The 21,249-nt window shown below is 40.8% G+C and overlaps 1 protein-coding gene and 1 long non-coding RNA gene across 2 annotated transcripts; one reads left to right on the top strand and one right to left on the bottom strand.

The window, feature by feature from the left end:
• The first annotated feature begins 203 nt into the window (after window positions 1–203).
• apobb.1 (apolipoprotein Bb, tandem duplicate 1) lies at window positions 204–17,902 on the top strand. The gene is made up of 32 exons (XM_050058959.1): window positions 204–351; window positions 1,491–1,655; window positions 2,557–2,589; window positions 2,741–2,853; window positions 2,950–3,095; window positions 3,220–3,367; window positions 3,510–3,662; window positions 3,945–4,069; window positions 4,179–4,264; window positions 4,370–4,814; window positions 4,940–5,054; window positions 5,137–5,283; window positions 5,372–5,583; window positions 5,711–5,906; window positions 5,999–6,155; window positions 6,193–6,215; window positions 6,326–6,529; window positions 6,633–6,800; window positions 6,904–7,109; window positions 7,363–7,545; window positions 7,633–7,763; window positions 7,874–8,084; window positions 8,173–8,345; window positions 8,636–8,796; window positions 8,883–8,992; window positions 9,081–9,454; window positions 9,707–9,993; window positions 10,194–15,930; window positions 16,025–16,136; window positions 16,221–16,244; window positions 16,389–16,572; window positions 16,668–17,902. Exons 2-32 carry the CDS (start codon window positions 1,601–1,603, stop codon window positions 17,655–17,657), a joined length of 11,409 nt encoding a protein of 3,802 aa, XP_049914916.1. The 5' UTR covers window positions 204–351; window positions 1,491–1,600; the 3' UTR covers window positions 17,658–17,902.
• LOC126399138 (uncharacterized) lies at window positions 10,095–10,475 on the bottom strand. The gene is made up of 2 exons (XR_007570857.1): window positions 10,346–10,475; window positions 10,095–10,145 (listed from the first exon to the last, which is right to left on the bottom strand). It is a non-coding gene; the product is annotated as an uncharacterized LOC126399138 (long non-coding RNA).
• Window positions 17,903–21,249: the final 3,347 nt, after the last annotated feature.

Below are 21,249 nucleotides of genomic sequence, written 5' to 3'. Positions count from 1 at the left end.
ACCGTTACCCAATGTTCAGATGTAGTTATGTGATCAATGTACAAAACAGATTTTTTTTTAATAGAAAAACTGCTTGCTCTCAAACTTTGCAATGTTAATAAAAGATACTAAAAGACTTCAGCCGATTCAAGGGTTACTGCCGTTTATTTATTTACTGCATCTGCTGTCCCTGCCACAAACTAGACCGCCGTCCAATTTAAACAGAAAATCAAACTCTGCCTGAATCTTTGTGGATCAAAGTTCACCATCAACCCATATCAAAGTATGGCAAATGTTTTCGCTGTTGTCATTTTGGCTTGATGCGGTGGAAGCAGAACAACAACATCAAACTCTTTTACAAGTTACTAAACTGTAAGTACTATAACTAGAATTATTTTTACTGTAAAGATTAGCCACATTACCATCTAAAACATAGAGTATAGTCCTAATGTATGTAGTATTGTGTTTAATAAATGTATATGAAGATATCATTAAATAATGTAAAAGGGATGAAAAAATAACTTTCTGCCTAGTCAACTGCTGCTTTAACCGAGACTGTAATTAATGTGCATTCTCCCTGTTAAATGAACCAATAAATAAAATAACCAAACCAACATTAGATGATTAATCCAACAGCTGCTGCTACAATGCTGCTTTAAGGTTTGTTTTTTGGTCAATATCATCAACCGATAAAGTTGCTGATAAGTTTATTATCTTTTTTTTTTTTTTTTTTTTTTTTTTTTACATCTAGAGGGACTTTGTGTTTGGAGCACGCCTTGATCACTCAGTGTTCACTAATGGGTGTTTATCAGTAACCTAATTCACACTGGAGCTGCTGCCTTGTTAACTTCATTGATTGACTCTGCATTTTTACAGCAGAAGCTCATGAATATAAACTTGTGCCTGTTTATGGACCTTTGAAACGTCCATACCTAAATTTGGTCCATATGATAATCCAATAAATTATAATTATCATTAGACAGTGACCTGTGGAATATTTGACCCGGACATTTAAGTCAAGGCACACTCCTCTAGTCTAATCTTTAGTCATATAACAGTGAATCACAGAAAATATAATAATAAGTAAAATAAATGCGTTATTTAACTGACTACAAGTGTTACTTCTTTTATCGCAAAATGGATACCTGGGCCTACACATACCTGAAAACAGTAAAATCATTGTGACCACACAGGTACACTTTATCAATATTTAAATTATAAAAGAAATAGCGAAGAATCATAAAACCATCAGTGTCTGTTAAAGTTGAACTTTAATGTGCTATAATAAAACAAAATATATCATCAAAAGTCTTAAGTGCATTTTAATATCCATAAATTGCCCCTTTATTGCAGTTAAAAGAGTGCCTTTTGAGGACTGATTAGAAACGATCAGTTTTGAAAGCTTGTGTGCTTTGAGCAATGAGTATCTTTCTAAACCTTTTGCCTTTGTCCCTCCACACTGGAGGGTGGGGTGGACTTTGAGCGTTCAAACCACTGTCTGTGCCTCCCAGTCTCCCGACAGGGCCCAGCTGAGGATATAAAAGTCCCAAGCTGAAGCTGGGAAATCAGTCTCGTCTGAGTACTCGCCAATACCAAGGGAGAGAGCTTCAACGAACCCATCATGGGGGACTCAAAGCTCTGCCTTTTGCTGCTCCTCAGCATGTCTGCCTTGGCTTGTAAGTACTTTTTTGAACATTTCTCTGAGCATTGCACATAGTTTAACATACTGCTTAGTTAAACACTGTAATAGTTCTTTATGTTTATGTTTATGTTTATGTTTATGTATGTATGTTTTTTGTTTTTAAATCTTTGAAAGTATGATAAAATAGCCTTTAAAAATAACGTACAGATAAGTCATAAAAGTGAAATGTTACCCACCTATGTTTGGAGGCATGCTACAGTAATACAGGGCTGTCTCAAGGCAATTGAATTGAACGCAACTGGACTTAGTTTTGTCTTAGAAGACGTTTCACCTCTTATCCAAGAGGCTTCATCAGTCCATGCTTGTCTGACTAGGCGGGAACTAGTCTGACAAACTGGTGTGGAAACAACCCAGGTATTAAACCTCTGAGGAGGTCTTCACAAGGTTAAATACCTAGGTTGTTTCCACACCAGTTTGTCCAATTAGGTTCGATTCAATTGCCTTGAGATAACTATGACCTGGATAAATGAGAATATCCACAGGCATAATACAGGGCTGCTACACACATTTTCTGTTTCAAAATTCCATACTTTTCCAGGGTCAAATTTCTAGACTTCTCTGCAGACTCTGAGCAAAAATATCTAGATGTTCATCATGTAAATACATTTTTAAAATACAACTGCTAACATCTGTGTTTCATTTTAACTATTTGTGCTGCGAAATAATTGCCAGAAGACTGTTGCTAGGTAATGTAGCTCATAAACATCAATTGACTGAATGAACAGTATTATATTAAAATCAAATTCCATACTTTTCCATGTTGCATAGCAACCCTGATCATAATTTTGACCTAGGACCTATGGATTTGTGTAGTTATAGTAGTTTAGTAGTTGTACATTACAATTACTAAAGAATATCCATCTTTTCTTTAACAGTTGCCCAAGATGACGATCAACCATCCTGCCCACGTAAGTTACACCAGACTACTTGCTGTGATCATGTCCATGCTAATAAGTTTATTTTTTGGTACTGACATCTGCTCTCCACATTGCAATTAATGTTACGGGAATAAACAGATGGCATACAAAATCTGCTCTTAACAATGATCTTCTCTTCTAGTGGCCCAGAGGTACAAGACCCTACACAAGTATGAATACCAATATGAAGCCGAATCTCTGAATGCCATCAACGGAGCCTCGCAGCTCAAGAACGGACCCAAGGGCGCTTGCACGGTACGAGAAACATCATTCACAGTTATCTTTAATCATCTGATTTTTCTCTTTTTCAGAGAGTGAGATTAAAAAAAAACCATTTACCTTTTCTCACAGGTTGTAATTGAAGTACCTCAGACTTGTAGTTTCATCGTTCGCACCACTGGCTGTAGCCTGAGTGAGGTGGTCGACATGGACGCAGATGGCAACCCTGTGTTTGGTCCTGCACCAACCTCTGATGCCTTTGCTGCTGAAATGGAGAAGTATGTTGATTAATGAAAATCCCTGAAGTCGTAATTATTTTTTGTGGATCTTTTACCACCAATGAGATCTTTTCTGAGGTTTTCCAGTGGGAAGTGAATTAAAACATCGTGCCTTTTATTTTAGGTATCCTCTGAAGGTTGTGGTTGAGGGTATGTACGATGTGAAGCTGTACCCCGAGGACGGTGAGACAACAACTATCCTAAACATCAAGAGGGGCATCATCTCTGCCCTCGCTGTGCCTCTGCTGGAAGAAGACAAGAACAAGCACATGGTACATTTATTAACCAAGAAAATGCTTTAAAAAATCTGCATATTTCAGTGTCATCTTCTAAATTAACCATGCCGATAATTACAGTTTCAAAAAACTGCCAGTAGCCCACTCTAAATATGTTATTTCCCTCTATCTATTTCAGCCAACCATCCATGGCAAGTGCAGGACCTATTCCACCGTTAATGCCAGACAGGATATTGCAACTGACATCAGCCTCACAAGGGACCTGTCCAGATGCAGCAAATTTGTCCCAATCAGAGATGACACCAGCCCACTGGCACTCATTTCTGGCATGGTAAGATATCCTATTGTATGTACTGCCAACATAAATTTTTGAAAACAAAACTTAAAGAGTTAAATTGAGCTGTCATAGCTTCAATGTTGACAAATCAACAAAAAAAAAGCAAAACAGGGACTCAAACTTTATGGACTAAATATTCAGTAAAAGGACCCTTCACCCTGCCACACATTGATCTATTTGATTGACAGGATGCATCTGGAAAGTACAGTGCAAACTATTCAATTCATTTATTTTGAAAGATTCATTGCATTAATATGATAATTTGTCTATTTTCAGCACTACCCTCTTGCTCAGCTGGTCAGGAGCTCCCAGACCTGCAACTACAAGTTTGACAATGAGAAGAAACACATGACCTCTGGGTCCTGCACTGAGAACCACATCCTCATTCCCTTCTCTCACAAGTAAGTCCAGTCTTACACTGCACTCTATACTGTGCTCCTTTATGTAAGTGTACATACTGATATGTAATGCACAGGAGACTGATTGTAAGCATTTGTTTTCTTCTCACAGGGGAAAATATGGAGTTACCAACGTTGGAAAGCAAGAACTGACTCTGGTTGAGGTCTCTCCTCACAATGAAAGAGTTTTTGACCACAGTAAGCCCTTTGTGTAATTTTCTTCTCATTTAGCGTTAATTGTTTTAAAATGGTAACGAAAGCAAACACTAAGTCATTACAATCAATGTTGCTTGTGTATTATAGGTGACACTGTCCAGGGTCTTCACATGGAAGTTGTCAAGGACAAGAGTGCTGTCCAGGACAAGGACGCAGCTCTGAACCTCCTGAGAGAACTGGCCAATCTGCCCGAGACCGAGGGTGATAGGAGGGCCCACCTCTTCCACAAGCTTGTCACTATGGTCCATGGAATGAAGACTGAGACCCTGAGTCCCGCCATTCCAGAGGCTCTTGCAGTGTCCCGAGTCCTGACCTACCAGGTTCTGGTGCAGTGTGGAACCCCTGAGTGCAGCAGTGCCATCATGCAGATCCTCAGGACTTTTGACACCTCCTCACTTGAAGTGGATGCCAGTGTTTTTGCTTTGGGACTCGTGTCCAATCCCTCTGACCTCCTGATCAATGACATGCTTGAGATGGCCAAATACAAGCCCAGCAAGCCCATCATGTATGCCCTGAGCAATGTTGTCAAGAGGTGAGTGAAGTTAACCACATTTTATTCCAGGTTTAATATCTAAATAATATTTCAGTAGACGTTTTCCACTCTGTGAAATAAGATACAAAGGCTTTAAATTCTAAATGTCTTTTTTTCTTCGACAGGTTTTACAAAGCTGAGGGAAAACTGATCCCTGAGATCTTCTCAGTTGCTGAGTTCATGGCTGCCCAGTTGGGTGACTGCTCTGGTGACATGGAAAACACTTTCATGACATTGAGAGTGGGTAACTTTCCCTATAGATCAACATTTCAGTGACTGCCAACCCCAAAGTGCACAACATAAATGTGTCATTTGATTCTAGGTTATTGGCAACATGGCTCCAGCTCTGGTATCTGCTGGTCCTGCACTCAGATCTGCTGTGATCCAGTGTGTCAACCAACCTGCTGCTTCCCCAGCTGTGCAGCAGGCTGCCATCCAAGTGTTCAGGCTGACTCCCGTCCCAGAGGAGGTGAGTCAAATTATTTCAAAGCTTTGACACATCACTGGAGTAATTACTTCTACTGGTTACTCATTTCATCCATGTTTAATGCTCACAGGGCAGAGAGGTTCTCATGCAGGTGCTTTTGGACAGCGCTAGCCCCATGCAAAAGCGTATTGCTGCATATCTGGTGCTTATGAAGGACCCCCAGCCCACTGAGCTGGCCCAGCTGGCTGATGCCTTGCCCAAGGAGCAGGACAAACAAGTCAAAAGCTTCGTGATCTCCCACATCACCAACATTTTGTCCTCAACTGAGCCAGAGACCCAAGAGTGAGTGAAAAGCAGTCACGGCTTTTTATTTATATTTTTTAATGTGTTGTTTCACTAAATGGTAAGTGGGTGTCTTTATTTAATAACCATCAGATGTTTACCACTAACACTTTGTTCTTTCCTACAGACTGAGACAGAAGATTCTTGATGCCCTGCAGGGTAATGAGATCGGATCCACCATGGACCCCACCAAGTTCTCTCGCAACTACAAAATGGGATCTGTGGAGGGCAACATGATCTTTGAGGGTACCAGCTACCTGCCCAAGGAGCTCATGCTTGAAATGACTCTGAAGGCATTTGGCTTTGACATCGACATGATGGAGGTAAACATTTTGAGCTGTTTAATTTAAAGTGTGCTTTGAGAAGTTTTCAGTCAGCTAAGTTGTGACACTGAAAAATGTTGTCACCTTTACAGATTGGTATGGAGGGAAAGGGATTTGAGCCAACTGTTGAGGCCCTGTTTGGAAAGAATGGCTTCTTCCCCGACACTGCCCTGAAGACAATGTACTTTGTCTCTGACAACATGCCAGTCAGAGTCAGTGAGATCCTGCAGAACATTCTCCCTGCTCTGAGTCAGTGAGATCCTGCAGAACATTCTCCCTGCTCTGAAGAACAACAGGATGAAGAGACAGGTACTCAAACCAAACTGCTTTGTCCACATGATTAAAACAACTCTAATTATGATAATCAGTTTTTTGATAAAGGAAAAATCTTGTAACAGAGCAAACACTTCTGTGTTTAGGCCTCACAAAACTTGATGAGGGAGGTCGGACGCAACCTCAACAAACTGGTCAGGGACATGAAGATGGCAGAGTCTCCAGAGGCAATGGTTTACATGAAGCTTTTCGGAAATGAGCTGGGATATCTGAAGACCAACGAAATGGAGGAGATGGCGTACTCTGCTGCCATGATGATTGACAGCATGTTCAAGATGTTCCCAACTGATGTTAGTTACTTTTTAAAGAGCATATTTGACTATGACAATTTGCATTGACTTAGAAAACCATGTAAATGATTTAAATGTCTGATGTGTTCTTTGTTTGCCAAAGATCATGAAGGCACTGATGACCAAGGCTGACAACACAATCTTTGCCCACTACATCTTCATGGACAATGAATTCTTCCTGCCCACTCTCACTGGTGTGCCTCTGAGGATTGAACTGTCTGGTGCTTTCACCCCTGGCATCAAGGGAGGACTTCAGATTGCTTCAGACATGGTAATTATCCAATAATGTGTTTAAATGCCACCAATAACTTTTTTTTTCTTTTAATAAACTGCATCAACACAACTCTTCACAATTCTCCTGTGTGTCCATGTAGAGTGAGGTGACTTTCATGCCTTCCGCTGGCATTGAGTTTGTAACTCATGTTGGCGTCCACATCCCTGAATATGTCAACTCTGGATTAGAGATGCACACCAACTTCTTCCATGAAAGTGGGCTCAGTGCCAAGATGTCCATGGAACCTGGCAATATCAAGCTGACCATCCCTGCTCCAGTGAATCCTATGAAAGTCGTCGAAATGACGTAAGCCTAAGAGAAACTTTCGAAAACACAATGGTCAGAAAGTGCTTTGCAACTGTGGTTGTATTCCAGCTGTTAATTAGCTAATCTGATGTATAAAGGGAAAAGCCAACGAGCTACCTTTTTTTTCTTTGTATAATCCTGGCCTCACACAATTTAGGAGACCTTATGTCTTGATTGAAACAATTTCAACGTTTCTACAGTTAGATTAAAACAGCCAAAGTTGCATTTTAACTTTTCTGTATTTAAAATTTAGAAACACCCTGTGGGCAGTGACTGGATCAGAGATGAAGACCATCCCCTCTATGCTGATGGACAAGGTTGATGTCAGCGAGTGCACTCCCTTCTTTGCTGGAATGAAATACTGCACTGCTCTGCAGTACACTGATGCTTTCTCTCAGGAGACAGCCCCCTACTTCCCCTTCACCGGGGACAGCAAGTGAGCAAGATGTTTTAAACCACAAGCACATAATTGTCTTTTAACAAAAAAATGAATTCTGCTAAATTAATTGCATTATCTACACAGATTCGCTGTGGAGCTCCACCCTACTGGTGAAGTCACTGAGTACACAGCCACTGTTGCCTACGAGCTCCTCAAGGAAGGAGAAGAGGGCCGGCAGAAGGTTGACTCTGTGAAGTTTGTTCTGAGGGCTGAAGGTAATGAACAATATTGAAAAATCTTTCTGAGTTATCACTAGCTCAATTTTGAAAGTCTCTGACATTTAGTGGAGTAACGTGATATTAACATATTGGTTGGTCAACAACAGGCACAGCACCCACTGAAGCCAGAGCAATCATGAAATATAACAGAAGGAAGAGCATCATCACAGCTGACATCCAGATTCCTGACTATGATGTGGAGGCTGGACTCAGGCTGGGTGTTGTTGATGGAAACACCAAGGGAAAAGGAACTCACTCCATTTCTCTTGACTTGATAAACAAGAACATCCCTCAGCTCTCCCTGGTTGGCCGTGCCAAGTAAGAAATCAACCATAAATCCTCATGATAGAACATTAATGTCACCCTCATCACTGAACGCACGCTAAGTTGTTGGTACATTTTTCAGTCTGAAGGAAATGAAGGAAGGTATGCTGCAAGTCCAACTTCTTGTCCCCTCAATCAATGCTGATGCCACTGTCACTGCTAACATGAAGCGCGATGAAGAATTGGAATTGGAGCTCAAGAATGAAATCAAAGTCATGGCTGCCAGCTCTGAGCAGACAATCAAAATGAAATATGGTAATGTAATTTTCTAGTTACTTTTTTTTCAGAATATTACATAACATTTCATTTAACAGTTGCTGATTTATTAGACAGATGTATATAAATCTTGATCACATCCTACATCTAACTACATATGGCATTGTCAGAATTGTGGTTAAAATCTGGGGCCCAAAATAGGGGGGCATTTTGCGTGAGAGAAATTGCCATATTTGACTTTGTTTAGAGTAACTGCACTCTTGGATTTACTTTTACAGAAATACTTCCTTGTATGTCAGGATTAAATTTATTGTTCTCTATTGTTGCAGATGCCAGCAAGTTTGAGGTTGAGTTCAAGTCTGATGTACACGCTGAGCCACACAGTACGCCATATGCTGATATGATTTATAACTATGGCGACAAACTTATTGACATGCAGGTGGGACAGACTGACATGAAAGTCCGTCACATCTTTAAGAAGTTTGGAGAGGTATGAATCTTGGATTTTGCAATTATTAACATTTTCTTTGATAAAAATTTGGAGCATAACTATAACACTGCTTGGTGTCTTCTTAGGCAGCAAACAACTACATGGAAAAGTATGGCGCAGACATGCCTTACATTCGGGACTTCAGAGTGCCGGATATGCCTGAGATTTCCCTGCCAGAGACACTGTTCCTGAATAAGTAAGTTTAAATACCTTTTGAGGTAAATGTTTAAATTATTCTTTTCTTTCCGAAACATTTATGCATTTTGCTTTTTTCTTTATAACAGTGAGGCAAAGGCTGTCTACTACTTCAACAATGAGCGCTTCACCATTACTATCCCTCTCCTTCTTGGAGGAAAGTCAACAGAGGATCTTAACTTCCCACCAGTTTTGACCACACCTAGCCTGTCTCTACCCCAGTTTGGACTGGAGATCGCCTCCATGGAAATTCCAATCCCAGAGCTTGTTGTTCCTGAGGACATTACACTGTCCATTCCTCTTTTTGGCAAAGCTGAGGTTTCAACTCTGATGAAGAGCAACCTATATGACATGGAGGCCTCAATGGCTGCAGGCAAAGATGTTGTGGAGACTCCAAGCTACTCAGCTAAGTTTGATGTGAAAGGAACCTCTCCAGTTGACATCCTCTCAATAAAGATTGCAGGTATTTTATAGTGAATGTCATCCATGAATTTAGAATTTACATTTACATTTTGATCCTTCACTCTTTTAAGTTACCAGCTTCCACTGATGTGAAACAATGTGACTTAATTTGAGTTACAAGATTACAGTGTTCCATGATAGCACTATGCTAAACGAATAATTTAGATATATTTTTGTATACAAACACATGAATGAATCTCAAAGTTTTATTATCAGTTGTCATTAATCTTCTCTTCTTTTGTGTTTTATTTAGGCTCTGGAATGTTGGCCACCACTGATTCCATCAAGGCCGAGTTGAAAAGCTCTTTGACTCATAAATTCCTTGCAGCCAGTATTAGTATTGTTGAGGATGCAACCATCACAGACAAAATCAATTTGAAATCAAGCAGCAAGATTGAAGCCAATAGCCCACTGGGTCTCAGTATGGCACTTGAGCACACTGGCATGACTGGATTCAACACTGAAGAAATCTCTGCTGACAGCAGCTTTGACGGAATGTTCAAGGCTGGACCCATGTATGGCAAGACCACTTCAACTCAGGTGTTTGCCGTCTACCCATTCAGGCCAGAGGCAACGATTGACTCCACTGTTAAGGTTGACTCCACCATTGTTAATGCCCAGAACACAATTGCAGCAAACCTGGCCAATGGTGAATTCTCACTTGTGTCTAACACCAATGTCTTTGAAGACACCTTGACCCATGTTGCCGAGCTTTCCTTCNCAAGACCACTTCAACTCAGGTGTTTGCCGTCTACCCATTCAGGCCAGAGGCAACGATTGACTCCACTGTTAAGGTTGACTCCACCATTGTTAATGCCCAGAACACAATTGCAGCAAACCTGGCCAATGGTGAATTCTCACTTGTGTCTAACACCAATGCCTTTGAAGACACCTTGACCCATGTTGCCGAGCTTTCCTTCAAAGACAGCAAGCTGTCAATGAAATGTGACGCTAATGCTCTTGCTCTTGGCATGACGATCCGCAACCAGGCTGAAGCCTCTGCTGGTGCTGGTGAAGTTGTCATGAGAATGGAGACGAACGCAGACCACTCTGAAAACCGTGTTTACTCTCTGCTGACTGCCTCTCTTGATGTCAATGGTCTGGCTGTAAACAGTGATGCCACAATGAAGCTCCTTGAGAATGAGGCTACTCACAAGGCTACTCTGAAAATGAACAAGGATGGTTTGACCACAAGTGGAACAACCACCCTCCAGAGCCCCCTGTTCCTGGAAAACACCTTCAATGGTGGGCTTGATGCTTCAAAGGCTACTCTATCCATTACCAACAAGGCTGCAATGCGCGACACAAAGGTCGATAATGCCAACACTCTGACCATCACTCTCTCTAGTCTTGACTTCAACTCAAAGGCTGAAGCCACTGTCAGTGAGTATTCCTCCTACACTCATGATATCACCATTGACCTGAAACCCTACACTGCCTCTGTTAATGTTCAAAACAACCTGAAACTTCTGGAGGCCAACTTCAATAATGAGGCTCAGCTGCAGGCAGAGCTTTACAAAATGGACCTGACTGGAAGCATGAAAGCAACCTATGGTGAGGAAGAGTTCAAGCACACCTATCAGGTAAATTATGTGGACATGACTGGTAACGCAAAGTGTAGCACCACTGGAAAACTCTTTGGAACCCACATGAGCCAAAACACTGAGCTTGAAGTTATTGGTCTTGCTGCCATGATCACCAATGATGCCCGCTTCAACTCCCAGCCAATGCGCTTTGACCACACCATCCGTTGCAGCATTGTTCCTTTTGACTTCAACCTTGATGCCATTTTCAATGCTGATGGAGACATGACCATGTATGGAAAGCACAGTGCACAGCTCTATGGCAAGTTCCTCCTTAAAGCACAACCCCTGGCTTTTACTAGCTCACATGAATGCAGAGTGTCAGTAAACCAGCAGCTAGATTCCGGTTTTGCCCTTGAGACCACATTTGATAACAAGATGGACACTGTTCTGTCACTCCAGGAGCAGAAGGCCAGTTTAAGAATGAAGTCTAAAATGAATGAGCATGCCATTAATCAGGACATGAGTGTTTACAACACTGCTGAGAGAGCTGGAATTGAGGTTTCTGGCACCTTCCTCACAAACATGCTTAATGCAGACTCCACGGAGACCCAAGAGTTCACCATGTCTTCCTTCCTCAAGTATGATAAGAACACATGTAGTCAAATAATTCAGCTCCCTCTACTTGAAAATCTGCCTGCTTTCTTGGAAAGCATCAAGGGCATTGTTGTGCGTGTTGCAGAGGCACTGCAAGACTACATCAACAATGACGTGATAAGGGCTAAACTTGAGGCTCTTCCCGAGCTTGTAAGTGACTTTATTTCTCAACTGCATATAGAAGACAAGGCTGTTCAGCTGAAGCAGTATTTCACTGATTTTACCCAAGAATATGTCATCTCCATGGAGGATGTGGAAGCCTCTTTGACTAATCTGAAGGTTTCTGTTACGAAACTGTTGGCTGATCTCACGGTTTATATCGAAAACTTTGCTGTAATGATGAAGGAGATTATTTTAAGTGGCACACTCCCTGAAACCCTCATGCAGAACATCCAGGAACAGATGAATGCAATTAATGAGGAGTATGACATCAAGGGTACTGTTGTGTATGTGATTGATACCATGAGGGAGATGATCCAGCAGTTCGACCTGGAAAAACTGAAGGGCAGCAGCATCGCATTCCTGTGTGATATTGATTCCAAGTTTGAAGTCAAGGCTAAACTCCAAGAGATCCTAATTAATATGAAAGAAGTAATTGAAAAATTTGACATGCAGACATTTGTAACTGACCTAAAGGAGTGCATTTCATCCCTCCAAGATTTCATCATGTACCAAGTGAAAAGGATTCCCGCAGAGATTCTTCGCGATTTAACAGATACCATTAGAGATATGATTCAGGACCTTGACATTGTAAGTAAGATCAACACATTCTATGCCAAACTGAGAGAGTTGATTGTAAAGTTTGAGGCTGACAAAATGGTTCAGGCTGTCTTGGAAAAGGCTGTTGATCTCATCAAGCAGTTTAGAATTGAGGAAACTATTAGGGATGTGGCCAAAATGGTGAAGGATGCGGACATTCTTACCAAATTCATGCAAGTCTTCCAGAATGCTATTGACTATTTGAAAACAACTGAGGTGAAGGACATAATTAAAGAGCTGAATATGTACATTGAAACAATTGTGCAAAAGCTTAAGTCTTTGGATTATAATGACTTTGTGGAAACTGCCAATCAAGTTATTGCAGAGTACACAGTTAAGGCGAATGAGCTGATCAGGACTCTTGAAATCCCCCAGAAACTTGAGGCAACAAGAGATTTTGTCAACCTTGTCTTCGCCTCTTTTAGAGGTTTTATGGAAAGTCTGAAAGACATCAAAGTGGCAGAAATGATTAAATCTGTAAAGGATTTCATTGATCATGGTGTGCTTGACAACCTTAAGGGATTTGCAGAATATATAAAAGATAAAATTACAAATCTGGATATCACAGCTGAGATTACCTCTTATCTGGACTTTGTGAGCAAATTTTACAAACAGATTATTACCTCTGTCAAAAAGATGTTCACCAGGATGGTTAAGACAATTAAGGAAGTGGCACCTGAGCAAAAGATCATCAGCGAGATTCAGCAGATCATTGAAGGGCTCCTTACTGAACTTAAAAAGGCTGAGTTGAACACACCATCCTTCTTCATTCCTTTCACTGATCTTGCTGTACCTTCAGTGAAATTCAGCATGGACAAGCTTGACCAGTTTGAAATCCCAACACAGCTTGACATCCCTGACTTCACCATCATGGGCTCCTACACTGTGCAGGCCACATCAATTTCACTTGATGACATCAAGCAGAGAATCATTGCACTTATTGATTTCATTGCACACTTTGAGATAAATTTGCCTGATATGGATGCTTTCTTTGGAGAACTGACCATGAACTACCTTCCTTCCATGCCTGAGATAACCCTTCCAGAAATCTCTCTTCCTGAGATCTCATTCCCTACCATCCCACAAGTTCCTGTAGAAAAGCTTGTCAAGTCTCTTCAGCTTCCTGAGATCACACTGCCTACTATTCCAGATCAGTTTATGGTCCCATGCTTTGGTAAACTCTATGCCGAGATCAAATTCCAATCTCCCATCTACACCATCAAGACTTCTGCTGAGTTCCAGAACTCCACTGAGAGTGAAATGACACCTCAATTCACTGGATTCCTCACTTCCCAGGCCACATCTCCAAGTGCTGATGTTCTTAATTACAAACTTGACGCCACAGCTCGCATTGCAATCCCAAAAATGAGTCGCATTGTCCTTGCAGAGACTGTTAAATTCAGCAATCTTGCTCTTGGAGTTGAACATCAGGCATCTGTAACTCTCTATGGTCTATCAGCACAGGCCCAAGCGAAATCTACAATTAAGGTTATCACTACACCTTACACTGCTGATTTTATGAACACAGCCTTTATTGCAATCGAGGAAGGAATGACTGGCTCTCTTGAAACAACTTACCAACATGAAGTAGACCTCCCATTTTTCAGTGTCAAGAGTGTGGCCACTGCAACCCAGAAAGCAATTGCTCGCCAAGATGGCTACACCTTCACTCTGTCAGTTGACAATACAGGCACTGGCAAGTTTAATGCTGACGATGGCACCCACAAGAGCAACTTGCAACTGACACTCACTCCCAGCACTGGTAAACTAACTTTCTCTGGTGACACAGACTCTAGCCTCTTCAAGATGAAACAGCAAATTACTGCTGAATCTGCCACATTTTCGTACTTCAAGTTTAATATCCGCAATGAGGCAGAGGCACCAGTCATTAAGAACAGTCTTTGGGTGGCATCTGGAAATGCCAACCTTTATGATATGAAAGCTGAGCTGAGGGCAAACCATGACACAGAGCTTTATGGTGCAGTCAGTGGAGTCCTGTCCAATGGAATCCACGTTGTTGTCCGTCCTGTTGAGTTTGTCTTTGAATTCCAAAACAAAGGAAATGCTAAGGTCAACATTTTTGAAAGTCTGACTGCTAAGATAGATCTGCAGAATGACTACTCAGCCATCTTCAACCCCAACAGCCAACAGATGAACACAGTAACTTTGGCTCGTCTTAATCAGTACAAAATGTTCTACAACTTCACTGTTAACAATAATGAAAATCAGGCTGGCATCTTTGTTGACATGGACGGTGAGGCCAATCTTGACTTCCTGACATCCCCCATCAGCATTCCTGAGATTGATCTGCCTTTTATCAATTACAATACTCCAGCTATCAGCGATCTGAACCTGTATGAGCAGATTGGATTAAAGGACATTCTGACCACTACTGAGCAGTCTGTGGATGTGCACGGCAAGTTTGTTTACCAGAAAAGCCAGGCTGCCCCACTTGTTGATATGATGGGTCTGATCCAGATTCCCTCTATGGGCAACCTAATTACAGAGCTGTCCGTCAAGTCTGCCATCATTAATCTGAATGTCAATGCTGGTTTCTATGCTGAGGATGATCTTGTGTTCCGTCTGGGAGCTACCACAGCCTCTGTGTTTGAGGGTCTACAAGCTAAACTTGATGGCACCACCAGTCTCACCACCAAGAGGGGAATCAAGTTGGCCAATTCCCTGTCCCTTGAAAATCGTCACATCGAAGGCACTCATGACAGCACCATCAGCGTGAGTACTGAGACATTTGAAACTGCAGCCACTGTGGCTACTGTTGCAAAGATTAACCTTCCAATACTCAGCCTGGAGGCAAACCAAAATTTGGTTGTAGACACCAAAACCAAAGCAAATGCTGTCTCAACTTTGAAGATGAACGGTGATTTCAACATCCCTTTGATCAGGGCTATTGGAAAGGCCGAAGCAGACCACAGTCTGAAGCTGGAGGGAACCTTTGAGTATGTGTCTATGGAGTCAGTAACTAAGGCTAACATGGATGGCACAGTGCTTGAAGACTACCTCCTTTCGGGAGTCCTGGATAATGATGTTAATCTGTACCTGAATAATGATGGCCTTCGCTCCACCTCAAAGGTTATTGCCGATGCCAAGCTTAATCTAGGCCCCACCAAAGTCATTGGTATGGATGTAAATGAGAATCTTGCTGTTGAAGCCTCCCTGAGCCGTGTGTATGCAGTGCTGAAGTATACTGTCAACAATGAAGCAAACTTGTTTGAGTTTAACACCAAGGGGAAGCATGTTGCCCAGGCTACCATTGATCTTGCACCAATCTCTTCCTTGGTTGCTGATATCGAGATTGATGTGTCTCAGCCAAGCAGCCTGGGTGACCTCACCATCTTTGAGAAAATTGCAGCTGAGGTTACAGCCACCAAGCAGAAGATCTCTAGCAACAGCAAGTTTGTCAGCCCACTGTACACCACAAACATTGTAGCTGAAGTAGAGGGCGATGCTCCAGTCTTCAAAGTCACCTTCAAGTCCTCTGCCACCTCTGTCATTGTCTTCTTGGAATATGACATGGACGGTGAGTTGACGAAAAGCCCAAAGCATATTTATCTGTTTTATATTGCAAGCAATGTTTAGTACTATATCTTACAAAAATATATTTGTTTCAATAGCTTCTACTACTGTGAACTTTGAGAATGAGGCTCTGAACATGGTCGGCAAAGTTGGCCTGACACACACTGACTTGACCATGGACGTCAATCATATCATCACCCTACCCTTGAGGTAAAATTCTTCATTCAATAATCTACGTTAAATATTTTTTCCGATATTCAAAGTTTAAATTAACTCCTTTTCTTCACATTTTAGGATAGAGCCCCAGACTGATGACAGGTAAATACTTAATCGACTGTTTTTTCTACACTTTGGCTACATTTTTAACCATTTATATAAATGCGTATAAATCAGTTTCCTTTTCTATTAAATATCAGGTCATGAATTGTGATTTTTATTTGAAATGAATTCTTTCTCTTTCAGTTACTCTCGCCACACCCTGAATGTGGACATCACCAGTCCTACTTTCACCAATGCGAACCTTCGTTATACTGCTCGCACAGATGGTGTCAGTGCCTCAGTATCTACCCCATCCACTGGCTTCCTGGGCCTTCAGTTCAGTGGCAAAGTCCCATCTATGACTGCAAGAGTCTATGGTCGTTATCCTGTGAGTATTACTAACATTACCTTTTTGAGACAGTGTAAAACTAAATACCAAAATAAAAAAACTAAAACAGTATTCTATTTTTCTCTCCTCAACAGTCTGCCCCAGAGGTTGATGTTGAATTCTTGGTCATCAGATCATCTTCTAAGGATGCTGATAAGATGAACCTGCAGATTGCCTACAACATGGAGGCACCCAAAGTAATGCTCACTGAACTCAAGACGAGACTCCCTTCCATCATCTCAACTTTCACAACGTTTGCTGACAAGTACGAGATCACAGGGAAAATGGTGGAGTTGAAGAACTCTGTTGTTGACCGCATCAGCGAGGCCTACAATGCTGCAATCAACTATGACACTCAAATGAGCCAACTGTCAATCTTCTTCAGGAACATCATTGTCCAGTACCAGAAGACTGTCCAGGTAGTTCTGGATGCTGTTGTGAAGGTCTTAAGGGAAACCCAGTTCAAACTGCCTGGGTCTGATGAGATGACCACTCTCCCCGAGGTCCTCAAAAAGCTGACCACCAGCATTGCTGCTATGCTAGATACGACCCTCCAGGCTATCTATGACAACATGGAGGTTTCCTATAACTCCTTTGTTGAAATGATCAGCAGTGTAAAATTGCGCATGCCGGTAGGTGATGCAATCACTGGAGGCCAGATCTGGGATCAGGTCAGAACAACTTTCAAGAGCATCTTTGATGAACTAGTGGACTTTGTGAGAAATATGGAGAGTCTTGACACAATGCTAGTGAAGATGGGTGAGACCCTGAAGGCTATTGTTGAGAAATCTCAGGAGTTTGTTGACTCTATCAAGTCTGACTATTTAGATGCAGTGTTTGTCAACATCAATAACCTGTATCTTAGCTTTGTCACAGTCTTAAAGAATGGTGTTGACCAGATCTCTGCCCTAAATATGGAGCAGTTCAACAGTTCATTTGAGTACATTATGGACATGCTCATTTATGTCGTGGAGCAGATGAATAACACCGTGTATGGTTTCCTGCAGCAAGCTTCAGATGAGGTCCATATGAAAGTTAGTGATGGAAGGCTTGAGATTGACCTTCCATTTCCCTTCCAGCAGTGAGTAATCCTCACAGACTGAGGCCTAAGTCCATATGAAACACTACCATCTGTTTAATACATATGCTTGGAAGGAGTATGGACAATATCCTCGTTAACCATATTTATAACAATAAATTCAACAGAAACACCTGTTGTATCATTTCCATTTAGATGGTCTATTGTGTACAAACACTGAAAATGTAACATTTTACTGAAACTCACCTTCCTGCGAAGAGTGAAAAACATCAATAAAATACATTAATGCAATCTGTCAATGTCTGATTTCCTGCTTTTAGATGTTTTCTGGAATTCACATCAAAACTTTAAATAAATGAGAGCAACTGTTTAATCAAACTACACAGAAAAGGGTATTGCTTAGTGTTGCAATATAGTTTGCATTAATTGCAATTTATTTAGAGTCAAGATTCAAGCATTGATTGGTGTTTTTAAGATAAACTGCAGATGTGTAAAACTGACTAGTTAGCTGACCAATTAGCTGACTGTCAACCAAACGTGTACCATTCTCACCTAACTATGTAGTAGGTCAACTTAAGTTTTCTAAATCAGTGACTCGACAGTAAGACTTATTCACACAAATACACTGTAAAGGTTTAAATAATTCCAACACTAACAAATTAGAATTCAACACAATAAAGGAATGCATGCAAAACCATAGCAGACAATTAAACAAAACTGGCAACAGCAGCAACATCTACATACATACAGCCTGACATAGGTTGCCAGTTACTGAAATGATAAGCGAATGTAAAGAAAACACACACACACACACACACACACACCTTTGTAAGAGTTAGGGCCTGACAGAGACACCAACCAAACCTGGAAGAACTACATCCAACACAGGGAATCTGGTCACACTTGGGATCGCCTCTCGTTGTTTCACATAGACTAAAGCAGACAACTGACCAAAACACACATACAGTGTGTTTTGAACCTGTGACAGAAGAACTAACTAGTTCATAGCCTGCCTAAATAATTTGTAATGAATATGTTGCTACTGCAACTGAAAAGCATCTTTGCACTTAAGATAGCTGCTACTGTAAAAATCTCTCAAGGGAAGGGATGGAGGAAGAGGAGAAAATAGTTGAGGGAGTTAAAGGATACACTGCGTTTTGATTATGTTTGTAGTTAATCTAAAAAAAAAGGCCATTCAAATACAATATACAATATAAACTCTGGAAAAGCAAGAGATTTGTTAGGGTTTGCTATATGATAAGAATTAACACATTTTATGCGAACAAAGTAAGATAATTATAGTATGTCCATGTTTTAAAAGTTTTAAACGTTTTTAAAAAAAAGTGTACCAAAGGGGTGGGTTGACAAACCAAATAACCAAATGGCCAAAGCAGAGCACTTTCAGAAAGAGATGGATCCAGCTCTGTTTTGAGTAGGACCACTACAGGAGGTCCTCCCTACCAGTGGCCATATCCCTACACAACCAGTCCCCTCTGTGTCGAGACAAGCTCCCCCCAAACAGACTAATATAAACATTCTCACCCAGGACTCACTTTTTATCATCTTTCAAATATCTGATACAAAACTGCACTACAACTTTACAGTTTACCTGCATTTAATTCAGTTTGCACTGCTTGCACTGTGTCCACTTCATTTAACATGTCTACCACTACACAGCAATACACATATACAGTAAAATGTCTCCCAAAATTCTTTCTTATCTAAGCTATTGTTGAGTTTTTTTGTACATTATCTTTGTCTGTCTCTGTTGCTAAACTGCTGAATCTATATAGTATCTATCTATCTATAGTATAGACATGCCCAATAAACCAATTTTGAGTGGACGTCACAGTTACGTAACAGCAGATGCGTCCATACTGGTGGCAGAAAAACAATGGACATCAGAGAGAAACAGTTGTCATACAGTTATCTTGCTGTGCTGCTGAATGTCAGAACAGGAATACAGAACAAAATAACCTTTTTTTATAGAAAACCGTTGCCAAGGACACCGTGGTAGAAAATAAAGTTTGTCTCAAGTTAATTATATTCTCGATATTCAGGCTATAATTACTGATGGACGCTCCGTAGAGGAGTGTGTGTTTGGCTTACATGAACAGAATTACCGACGTGGTGAAAGATAATTCTTCATCATGAAAACTCACATTTGTCATGGATTTTACTGTCCTTGGTTAAAACTTGTGGAGACGTCTCCATATAATATAATTTAACTAGGAAGTAACAGACATCTTTTCAACTAGCTAGCTAACACTGTCTGCTCATTAACTTTTTGATCATAATAGAATATAGTAACTTTCACCACCACTCATTTTAAAAGGGACACTACAAGAAACATGCTCTTTGTTAAAATTATCAAATGGACATTGGATCATCATTTGTTTCTAGCTGTCAGCGATCAGCTACAGGGTGGGCTAGCTACATTAGCTACATCGCTAATGTAAGAGAGCCCTTCATTTTCCCTGCCTGGATGCAGATGGGAACCTATCTAAACACACATAGGCTATATGTTAAAATTAACAAAGAAAGTGTTTTGTCACGGTGGCCTTTCTAAACTAAGCAACGGTGAAAGTTAATATACTTTGTTTTGATCAAGGTGTTAATAAGCAGACAGAGTTAGCTAGCTAGCACGTTGATAAATTGTGCTTCCACATTAGATTATCATATGGAGACGTCTCCACTACTATCAATCAGTAAGGACAATAAGCCCAATCCATGCTTGAAAAACTCGAGTTTTTACAATTCTTATGATGGTTTATCTTTCACCACGTAAATAATTAAGTTATTCAATTAAGTCGAACACACACTCCTCTTTTGAGCATAAAAAAGCAGCAGTGATTACAGCCTAAATATTGAGATTCTACTTAACTGGAAACAAAACGTTTTTTTCCACTACACGTAGATCATTGAGTCATGGATATAAAAACCACTCATTGCAATAGGTTGAAAAATATAAACATTATAGTGCTTTTTACGTCCCTTTCTGCCACCAGTTTGGCTCCGCCCACAAAATACATCATCACTATTTACAAACACAAAAAGGGTCTATATCCACAGTTTAACTTGGCTTTTCGGGACCTTCTCTCTCCTTCACACAGATATGTATACGAGAAGCCAGTGCACTCCGTTACTTCCAGAGGATCTAATCAAGGGACCTACAATTACTTAAACCATTAGAAGGATCAATGTTGTTTATGTCATGTATAACAAGTTACATACCACAGACTGAAACGCATTAACTTCTCATGTATCATGATTTTAAAATCACAGATAAGACATATTCAGCCATTTGTGAACTGTTCATCTAAATTGAAAGCATCCAAATTGACTCTAATGGAACAATACTTGTGTCTCAAGCCAGGCACTCTCTCAGCTCCCTCTTGGGTTTTATGTTTGGATAAATATCACCTTCCTTGAAGACTGATCTGCATCTTCAAATCACAGTCACTAGTCATTTGACATCGTTGTGGGATATGTAAATGATAATTTCTTGTGATATTTCTCTATGAGTGGGTCCCGGTTTTGTTTATCTCATGCATGCAAATGAGGACATGCATGCAGGTTATCCGATACACAGTCCTACGAATATGGTCACACTATTCTACTGATCTACAGGTAGAGGT

This window comes from Epinephelus moara, chromosome 12 (assembly GCF_006386435.1).
Source record: "Epinephelus moara isolate mb chromosome 12, YSFRI_EMoa_1.0, whole genome shotgun sequence".
NCBI classification, from domain to species: Eukaryota; Metazoa; Chordata; class Actinopteri; order Perciformes; family Serranidae; genus Epinephelus; species Epinephelus moara.
Note: the sequence above shows the minus strand (reverse complement) of the source record. Positions and strands in the feature narration are given on the sequence as shown.

What these genes read in the sequence shown, in the direction of transcription:
- apobb.1 (XM_050058959.1), top strand. Translation starts at nt 1,601, where the DNA reads ATGGGGGACTCAAAGCTCTGCCTTTTGCTGCTCCTCAGCATGTCTGCC. An exon ending in TTCAGATTGCTTCAGACATG is followed by an intron (nt 6,801 to 6,903) that starts GTAATTATCCAA and finishes GTGTCCATGTAG; the next exon opens with AGTGAGGTGACTTTCATGCC. An exon ending in TCCCTGGTTGGCCGTGCCAA is followed by an intron (nt 8,085 to 8,172) that starts GTAAGAAATCAA and finishes TACATTTTTCAG; the next exon opens with TCTGAAGGAAATGAAGGAAG.